Source organism: Myotis lucifugus, unplaced genomic scaffold, assembly GCF_000147115.1.
Source record: "Myotis lucifugus unplaced genomic scaffold, Myoluc2.0 scaffold_60, whole genome shotgun sequence".
Taxonomy (NCBI): domain Eukaryota; kingdom Metazoa; phylum Chordata; class Mammalia; order Chiroptera; family Vespertilionidae; genus Myotis; species Myotis lucifugus.
In genome coordinates, this window is record NW_005871108.1 from 2,095,952 (window position 1) to 2,105,930 (window position 9,979).

The following is a 9,979-nucleotide window of genomic DNA, read 5'->3' on the forward strand; positions in this document are numbered from 1 at the left end:
TAGGGGGTATTTGTCATATACAGAGGTGGGCGGTACCCATTGCTGTCAGAGCAAGCATGTCTGATTCTCCGCCTTTCACTCGTGGTTCTTGCCTCTGCTTCAGGCAGCACACACATTGGTGGTGAGGAGGAGGAAAAACAGTACCAGCCATGCCTGTTTGCCTTCATCAGAAGGGCAACACCTTCCCCAGAACCTTCCCAGCAGACTTGCCCACATCTCATGGGCCAGATCCATGTCACGTGGCCCCAGCTGCAGGGAGTCTGAGAGTGGGTGTGACTCCTCAGCCTCAGTAGGGGGGAGACAGAAGAATGGGGTTGGGGTACGTGTTGGGTGTGTCAGCCCAGTGCCCGCCCTGCCAGATGAGTGATAGGGTATTGGGGATCCCCTCCCTCACTCCCCAAGCTGGCCAGGCTCTGCCTCTTGTCCCACCAAAATGGGTAATGAGTTGCCACAGAGTGAACCAGGGTGGGGTGGGGGCTGGGGCCATTGTCAGTGTGCCCTGAAGAGGGGGAGACTGGGAAGGCAAAGCAAGCAGACAGAATTGCTCTTTACTGGAAACGGAGCACTTCTGCGTGCCAGGCTCTGCTCGGCACTGCACGAGGGTCATTGTGAGCAGATGAAACGAGTTCAGGTGCCAGGCAGCAAGTACGTGGTGGAGCTGAGATTCAAACCTGTGTCACGGGGACACCAAGCCCAGGCTCTGAGCCCCCGGCTCTGGGAAGGGCAGTGTGGAAAGGAGCTAAGGGAGCCCTGATGGAGGTCTAGAACCCACCATCTGCAGTTGTGGGACGCCGGCAGGTTGCTGAACTTATTCTTGATTTTCCTCAGAGGTGGATCAAAACAGAAAACCGGGGTAAATAGTAGTAGCCGCCTTGGGGTTGCTTGAAGTTAAACGAGTTAATATAAGTAACGTGCTCAGAATCATGCCTGGCCCACGCTGTATTAGCTGTCATTGTTGCTGTTCCCCGCCTCCCTGACCCTCCTGGGCACCAGCCAAGGACTTTTGAGCAGTTACTCTGTGCCAGGCACTCCTAAAGCCTTCCGCTCATTCACTTGTTTAGTTGTTACAGTATTTAGTATCTGCAGTATGCATGAAGTAGATACTAGTATTGTTTTACAGAAGGGCCACGGTCCTCTACCCCATAGGTGAAGAAACCAAGACCCAATGCAGAGCCATCTCTCATCTCTTCTGCTCTAAACAGCCTCGGGTCAGTGCAAGCTGAGAGTGACCTACACTTGGCAAGGAGGCTGCAGAGAGTGATTGAACCTGGATTGGGGAAGGAGCTTGGGTGTCTCTTCTGCTCTCAGACCGTAGATTCCAAGCCCAGAGCCATTCCGCCGGCGGCCACCAGGTGGCAGGCTTGCCTTCTGCCTTGGCTAGAGGATTCCATTGGGAGCTCTCACACAGCTGAGCAGAGGCAGGAGCCGTGGTCTTCTCTTTGTGGGGGACACTGTAGCCCAGACAGAAATGGAGACTTTCCTGGGTCACACAGCAAGTCAAGCTGGGCCCCAGCTGGAACCCTGGACTTTTGTTCCCTAGGCCCAGGCCTGTACTACTCCCCAGCAGCAGCCCAGCCATTCTCCCCAGTCATCCATGTGGGCATCTCCCTAAAAATCTTGAGAAAGGGATCCAGGACATAAGGGGCCTGTTCTGCGAGGTCTCTCTCTCTCCCAGACACAGGCAGTCCCAATGCCAGCGGTTCCCTAGGTAGGGGTGTCCTCTGCCTGTGCAGTCTTCAACCCACTGAACCGCTACCAAAAAGCCACACTAAGCCAGGGGTCTAGATGCCTTCGAGAAAGGCCCTTGGAGATGATCGGTGACCTCATTGTACAGAGAGAGAGGGGTGTGGTTTAGCTGTGGTCACATAGCAAAGCCAAGATGGATGAAAAGCCAGGAGTCCTAACCCCTGCTCACCGCCCTGAGCTGCTTGTACATCTAGCCTCTTCAGCACTGACTATTTGGAGAGGTTCCCTGGTGCCTTGAGAGGAAAGGAAATAGTAGGCTTGTGCCCTCCTGATAATCTCGAACTCCCTGCCTCCCAAAGGAGCCACTCCCATCGGCTCTGAGTATTGCTTTAGCTGCCTCGCAAGTTCTGGTGTAGACCTTTGTCATTGTGATTTCTATTGCTCTTGGCCCAAAGCCTAACTCATAGCAGAGACCTGCTACAGTGGGAGAAGCTCAGCTTCCCAGGTTCAAATCCAAGCTCGACCTCTTATAGACACCCTGTGTTAACTTGGGCAAGTCATTGCCTCCGTCTGAACCTCAGTAGCATCGTCTATAAAACTCAGATCCTAATATTTATGGTGTTATTAGATTCAAGGATAATGTAATTGTGAGGTGTGTGTGGTTCGCAGCCCACCCATGAAGGTTGCCAAAAAATGGTCTGAAGGTCAGACTCCCAAGGCTGTGGAGCCCTGTTCTCTGGTGAGGGGCCGGCTTGGCTTTAGGAAGGATGTTCCCTCCCCAGTCATCTCCCAGCACCTCCTAACTGAGCATCCAGGAAGACACCATTTGCTTAGTATTTGCCAGGGCCTCTTCTGGGTGCCAGCGATCCAGCCATGAGCAGGCAGCTGTGGAGAATTCCAGGGGTCCCTGAGGGTGTCCAACAAGAGACCTGACCATGCAGTGAAGGCTTCCCCATGGAGGTAACAGCTGAGCTGAGCACTGAAGGAGAGATCTAGGCAAAGGGGGAAGAGCAGCAGCTATACACACAGAGGTCCTGAGGCTGACGGTGATGGTGAGGACTGGAATGAGGCCAGTGTGGCCGGAGTGGGACAGGGCAGGCGAAGGTGGAGAGGGAAGAAGGGAGCATAGCGGGCCATGGGGAGTTGAACAGTAGGATGACATCCAACTTTCAGATGCTGCAGAGGAAAGAATGGCTTTAGAGTCTAGGATGCCCAATACTCAATCCCCGTTTACTATGTAGACCTCTGAGGCCTCGACTGTCCCCCCTCTCCTCCCAAAGCATCAGCCTTCGATGCCCAGGAGGACACTCACAGGGGATGAGGAGATGGGCTGGGAGGCCTGAGTTCAGTGTGCACAGTAGGTGTTCCATGAACAAGGGCTCTTAGAATAATTGCCATCTTCCAAACCCAGGTTCACCTGGAGTCTCAGCACAGGCTTCAGGCCCAGACCACTGGGGTGTGAATCCTGGCAGAGCCAGTGACCGCCTGGGTGACCTCAGTACAGGCCACAGCAAGTGCTCACCCACAGCAGCTGTGTCACCATCATCATCTTGTTACTGAAGCAGCGTCTCCTGGAGCATGTGCCCAAAATGCAAACTCCTAGGCCCTGGCCAGTGGCTCAGGTGGTTGGGACATTGTCCCTGCACCGAAGGGTTGCGGGTTCGATTCCTAGTCAGGGTGCATCCGGGAGGCAACCGAGCAATGTCTCTCTCTCACATCGATCTTTCTTTCTCTCCCTCTCCTTTCCTCTCTCTCTAAAATCAATAAAAACATATCCTCAAGTGAGGATTTAATTATACATTTTTTAAAATATATTTTATTGATTTTTTGCAGAGAGGAATAGAGAGTTAGAAACATCGATGAGAGAGAAACAGCAATCAGCTGCCTCCTGCACACCCCCTACTGGGGATGTGCCCGCAACCAAGGTACATGCCCTTGACCAGAATCGAACCTGGGACCTTTCAGTCCACAGGCCGACGCTCTATCCACTGAGCCAAACTGGTTAGGGCTAATTATACATATTAAATATACTATTTGATTGTTTAATGATATTAATTAAATATTTAATTAATTAAACCTAGGGAAGGAGGGTCTCTGGAAATAGGACCAACCAAGAGGTTACATGTTTGAACCTAAAGTCCTAGGTGATTGGGATGCTGTCAGCCAGACTCCGGGGCACCCTTAGAGCCCTGCATACTTGAGTTTCTTTGGGTTTCTTGCCTTCCCTCCTAGGGAGGAGCAGCCCCAGTCCAGGAGTCAGGAGCCCAGATTCAGGCCCAGACACTGACTGGCTCTGTGAACCTGGGCAGTAGCTGGCCCTGTCATGCCAAGGAAAGGGTGCGTGGCCCTGAGAAGTATCCTGCCCAGCATCGCCTCACAGCCTGTATCCTCTTGCAGCCTGCCCTCCTGTACTTGGTCCCCGCCTGCATCGGCTTCCCCGTCCTGGTGGCACTGGCTAAGGGAGAAGTGACAGAGATGTTCAGGTAAGGGGCAGGGAGCAGACGTTTGCACAGGTGCACCTGCAGGCAGCCAGTGGAGCTGTTTGTACACGTCTCCAGGGGAACATTGTTCCCACCACCAGCCCCACCCCTCGCCCTTTCCACCAGCAGGTGGGTGCCTGGCCTGTGGGCACCGCAGGAGCCTTTCTGTGGGCCGGAGCCAGGAGAGGGCAAGGCCTCGGGCCTCTCCAGACAGCTCCCACAGCCAAAGGCCAGCTGCTCGTGAGAAGGGACTGGCTGGTGTAGAATTTCCCCCCCAGGCTGCCTCACTGTCGGGAGTCCTGAGTTCCCACGGACTGTGCCATGCCACCTGTGCTGTGCCACCGTGTGACTCCAGGCATGTCCTTCCCCTCCCCTGGCCTCGGTCATCACACAGGAGTATGAGGGAGGCTCCCGTGTGGTAGCAAGTACCCCAGGTTAGAAGTCAGGTGTCAGTCCCCGTTCAGCCGCCCCTGTAGCTGTCACCCCCAGCTAGTTGGGTTCTCTGTCAGTCACATCTGCACTCCAGCCACGCCCATGCACAGCCCCACCCACACCCCCAGGCCTGCGTGACTCCAACAGGTGTCTGCTCCTCAGCACCACTGACCCCGCCTGCCAGGGACCCAGAAATAGCTGCCAGCTGCGATGGAAGCTGCCCACTCGGGCCTTCCACCCAGCTCCACCTGCCAGCCTCTACGTTGTCCCTCGAGCGCCTGCCAGGGCCTTCTGTGCACCTGGCTGCCTCCAAGGGAGCCTGTGACTCACCCCTCCCCCGTACCTGCCCTGCCTAGAAGCCCCAGGCTCCAGCTTGCCTGCTCTTATCTCTTGTTCTGGTAAAGTCTATGGACTCTTGAGACAAGACTGCAGGTGAACTTGGGAACAGATCAGGGCGCTTTGGGGGCAGAGGTGGGACCTCACCTCTGAGCTGAACACCTGCCCTCCTCCTCTGGCTCCTGTCCAATCTCAGCCCCACCCACCCCTTGGGTCACCTCTCCGGTCCCCGTCCTATTGTACCCGCATGGAGTCAAGCTCTGAGCACCCCCCGCTGGAACAGAGGGGGCCCCTTCACTCATTGGACTTGGTTTCCCTAAATGTTCCACACAGGGGCATCCAGCCCTCCCTCCCCAGCCCCACCCCTCAGGAGGCTCTTAGATTGAGGTGGAAAAGTAGGTGGTCTCTCTCTTCTCCTTCTGTCCAGCTCTCTCCCTAATTCTCCACCTTATCCTTTGTTTTACTTTTCCCTTTGTTATGCCCCCCTTTTTTTCATTCATTCATTTACTTCCCAATAGGTAACAAAATTCCCTAACTGAGAGGGACAACACCCTCAATGGCCCAGACACCCCACAGGCCAGCTCTGTCGCAGTGTGTCTACACTCAGACACCCTTGCACCTTAGAGCAAGTACGGGTACGTGTTCCTGCACAGATGGTGGCATTCTCGGAGCACCTGCATCTTGATTTTTCACCCAGCAGCAAATCTGAGAAATGTTTCCAGCAGCCCGTAGACATCTAGTATCCCCTTGTATCAGTACATCTTTTCTTTTTTATTCTCCAAGTAATAGCGGCTTCTGTCCAGAGAAGCTGAACGTGCAGAGAGAGGTAAAAGAAAGACACAGTTCTGCTCGCTGCTCCTGGGAAGAGAAGGCTCTGTCCTCCTCTAGTCTTTTCCTCGCCATCTCTCTTTTCTGTCTGTCTGTCTCTCACACAGCTACGAGTCCTCAGCGGAAATCCTGCCTCATACCCCGAGGCTCACCCACTTCCCCACGATCTCGGGCTCCCCAGCCAGTCTGGCCGACTCCATGCAGCAGAAGCTAGCTGGCCCTCACCGCCGGCGCCCGCAGAATCCCAGCGCCATGTAATGCCCAGCGGGTGCCCACCTGCCCGCTTCCCCCCACTGCCCCAGGGCCCAAGGTAGGGCAGACACCCCAGCCCCAGTGAGTGGGGTAGGGAGCATTGCCAGGGGCAGGAGGCTGCTCCTGCACAGCCATCAGGCAGTCCCTGCACCCAGCTGTGGGGCCAGGGACCGGGCAGCCCGAACCTCGGTGTCCTCACCGCGAACGCGGGGCTCTGGAGAGAGTGGGTGTCAACACCTCCGTCATACAGTAGTAGATACTGTTACTACTCGCTGTGCAGAATCTTGGGCAAGTCACTTTCTCCTTTCAAAGCCTCTTTCTTCATCTGTAAGTGGGCATATTCCTGCCTCAGGGGGTGATCTAGTGAGGAAATGTGGGCATTGTCCTTGGCATGAACTCAGTTGCTCAATAAGTGGAGCCCATAGTAAGAGTTAAGCCAGGGTATCCGCCTTCGAGAGTGGCGCCTTGCCACTTGCCAGTAGAGCAGCCCTCTGCCCGCCCGCACCCCTGGGGCTGAGTTCTTTGACTTCTGCCATGTGGCCTGGGAGTCAGCCATCTCCCAGAGCCGCATCCTGGCTGCCCCTTTGTTTCCCCACTGTCTCCAGCAGAAGGTTCAAGAAGCTTAAAGTTGGTTCACACAAGCCCAACCATTCCTCCATTTGCCACTGCCCTGGCCACCTCTTGGCACCACTGGGCACTGGAAAGCAGAGCCGCCTGTCTGGGAAGGGCACAGAGCGGGCGGGCCAAGCACTGGAGGAGGCTGGGCAGTGGAGAGAGGGCTGGCATTCCTCGTGAGCCCCGGGTTTTGGTGGGCTGGCGGGGCACAAGGGTTCTTCTCTCCCTCACCTCTAAATGTGTTCGTTTTATTGTTTTGCTTTTTGTCAGTTATGAAGAGTCAAATCCTAAGGATCCAGCAGCTGTGACAGAATCCAAAGAGGGAGCAGAGGCGTCAGCATCAGAGGGGCTGGAGAAGAAGGAGAAATGATGTGCTGGTGCCTGACCCTCCGAGGGCTGGACCAGGCAGGCGGGGATGGACCAGCGCAGGCGCGCACAGCCAGAGGGTGCCCGAGGCCTGGCAGCTCCAAGGAGGGCGGGGCAGCAGGACCCTGCAGTGACGCCTCTGTGGCCTGGTTCCCCTTCCCCTCCTCTGGCCTTCCTCTGCCCCTCCCTATCACCTGCAGGCAAAGGAAGCCCCCAGGTCCCCTCTGCCCCAGGTGCCAGGTGGGAAAATGGGTCTGATTTTTAGATTTTTGTATCGTGAACTGACTGCCTCACATTAAAAACTCATCCCGTTGCCCACGCAGACCCCTGCGCTCCTAGCATCTTACAGTGGGTCTACTAGCTCTCGCTCTCCCACCCAGAAACTGACCTGTAAGCCCCTCCTTGGGGATTGGACTGATGCAACTGGGGGCGGGGGGGGGGGTGCCCTGACCTCTGGGCCCCTCTGTCCCATCCCGGATGCCTACCCAGTCCTGGCTCCGAACCCCAAGGATGCCATGTGGCCAGCAGAGGGGGCCCACGAGCCCTCCTTCCCACTAGCCATCCAGTTTTCCTCACCACTGTCCTCACACTAGGGGGCAGCAAGCAGGATAGATAGGTTCTGGATGTTTCACTACCACCCAGCCCATCAAGGGAAGTGGAGGGTTGGTACCAAAAGGCCGACCTCACTCAGCAAAGGGACCAGTATCTGTAAAGTGGGGAAATGGGCAGGGCCTCGTGGTCCCCAGGGAAGAGTTGTTTTTTTAATTCTTTTTAAATATATTTTTATTGATTTCAGAGAGGAAGGGAGAGGGAGAGAGAGATAGAAACATCAGTGATGAAAGAGAATCATTGATTGGCTGCCTCCTGTACGCCACACACTGGAGGTCGAGCCCACAACCTGGGCATGTGCCCCGACCAGGAGCTCAACCACAGCCAGGCAAGAACCAGTGTCCCTGGTCCCGGTGTGGACATGGCTTCATCTGGAGAGCACCTGACTCTTACGTCCTGGAGATCAAGGCCCCAGCGCTGTCGTTCCTGGGGTTCTTCCCAAAATGACTCCTGCAGGGCCAGAAGGATCCTGAATCTCGAGCGACCTACTTTCCCACAGCAGTGCTGGTCACAACACAAAGGCCAGAGCCATTAGAGAAACAGAGAGGGAGTGGGCCCAGTGCCTGAGAGGGCATCTAGGCCCAAGAGCTGCAGCTCCCAGGAACAGGGTCTTCCATGGCCTGCAGGAAACCCCGTGGCCTCATCCGCCTGCCTGGAGTGGGGTCACAGAGAAGCTGAGATGAGAGGGGGTGCCCAGTGGACAGACTCGGTCTCTAAAGTTCCTAAGGGCAGTGCCGCTCCTCCCCTCCTGGGCCTGGCCACTGTGGCTGGTGTGCTGGGCACCTCTGAGCCATTGACCCAGCTTCTCTGGGCCTAGGATTCTGTGGGAAGAAAAGCCAGGGGAGGAAATCTCAGGGGCTTGTCCTGGCGGGGGGTCCCTTTCGGGGGCTTCTCGGACCTCTCCCGACTCCAGCCGCCTCCGGAGGGAAGGCCGTGTGGTCCTGGAACAAGGCCCCTCTGAGGGCGGCCGATGGGGCAGGCAGCCCAGGCACACAGTGCGGTTGGCTCTGCGGCCCGGGGCCCACAAAGGCCTCATTGAGTCACCGCCGGCCCCCGGCGGAGGCTGAGGTGGCAGTGGCGCCGGGCGCCCGCCACCTAATGACCATCCTGGCCGGGCCAGATGTTCCACAGGCCTCGGCAGCGGCCGTCCAGGGCCCGCCCGGCCAGCCGGCACCGCAGAGGCCACTCTAATTCCAATTAACCAGCTTCAGCTGAGCAAACAGCGGGCAGCGGTGGCCCAGCCTGGGCGGTAGGCCCGGCCCGCAGAGCCTCCGAGTCTAGACTCCAGATGTGAGCTGCCACCGCCAGAGTCCCGTGGAAAAATGGCACCAGGCTGGGCACGGGGTGGGCCTGCACGCCCAGCAGCAGGGGCGGGTGTCGGGGCGGGGCCCTGGGCAGGCCTGGCTCCAGCCTCACCCCAGGGTGGGGGCGGTTCTTGGGAAATGGCTCCGAAACCCCGCGTTCTGCCTGGTTTGTTGGGTCTCCCTCTCCGTGGCCTCGGTCTCCGTTAACAGCAGTGGCTGGGAGGAGTCTGCGGGGGAGACCCGCTTCTCGGTTGCGTTCACCCCGTGTCCAGCATCGTGCTGTGTATTTCAGAAATATGTTATTGTTGCGACCCTGGGAGGCAGGTGCCATCATGGTCACGGAGACGGAGACTGAAGCAGAGACACTGAGCGCCCAGCGGGGATGGGAACCGAGGCACCGCGACTGATGTTCGCCAGCGGTGCTGTTTGACAGGATGCTGGGCGCTGGGTTCCATTTCCGGGGGGCACCTGGGAGAAGACAGTCCGAGTCTGACAGAAGGGCTGGCTGCACGATGGGACCGGAAGGGGCCTGCCCACTGGGTCCTGTTCCCTCGGCCGAGAAATGGAGGAGAGCGTCCCTCCCAGCAGGTCCACCTTCGGGAGGTGCAGCCTGGAGCCGTCCGTCCGGCCTCGGCACCAGTGTGCGCTGGGCAGCAGGGAGCACGGGGGCCGGCGCCCCGCCGGTGCTGCCGGCGGAGTGGTGATGGGGAGACAGACTTGAAATGGGTGAATAAATGGATAATGTCAACCCCTAGGACAGAAAGCTGCCCCGGCTCCCACAGTCCTGTTTGGGGTCCCTGTGGGGGCCAGGCCAGAGTCCAGCTGCCCTTGCACAAATGAGAAAACTGAGTTCCCCCCAAAAGGGGGCAGACTTGACCGGGGTCGCACACGGCGTGGGCGCCCGCTCCCCCAGAGCTCGGGTTCGCTCCACGGTTCCAGGCTGGGCGGTGGGAGGCGGAGGCCGAGGAGGGCGGGAGCGGCTGCATCCTGCCCGGTGCGTCAGGAAGGGCCGAGCGGGAAGGAAGGCACACCCCCTCCCCCGCCGCGGCCACACCTGGGCTCCGCAGGCGG

The 9,979-nt window shown here is 57.7% G+C and overlaps 1 protein-coding gene across 3 annotated transcripts in view; it reads left to right on the forward strand.

Annotated features, from left to right (window-relative positions):
- The window catches only part of HM13 (histocompatibility minor 13), a 38,713-nt gene extending 31,394 nt beyond the window's left edge, over positions 1–7,319 (forward strand). Inside the window, exons 11-13 of one of the 3 annotated variants that reach the window (XR_329973.3) lie at positions 4,084–4,169; positions 5,870–6,072; positions 6,900–7,319. Coding sequence is in view for 2 of the 3 variants with exons in the window: in XM_006089387.2 (XP_006089449.1) it covers positions 4,084–4,169; positions 5,870–6,016; positions 6,900–6,999 (333 nt within the window). In the remaining variant the exon portion in view is untranslated. The remainder of the gene's footprint in view (positions 1–4,083; positions 4,170–5,869; positions 6,073–6,899) is intronic. The other 2 variants (XM_006089387.2, XM_006089388.2) reach the window with 2 other exon arrangements.
- Positions 7,320–9,979: the final 2,660 nt, after the last annotated feature.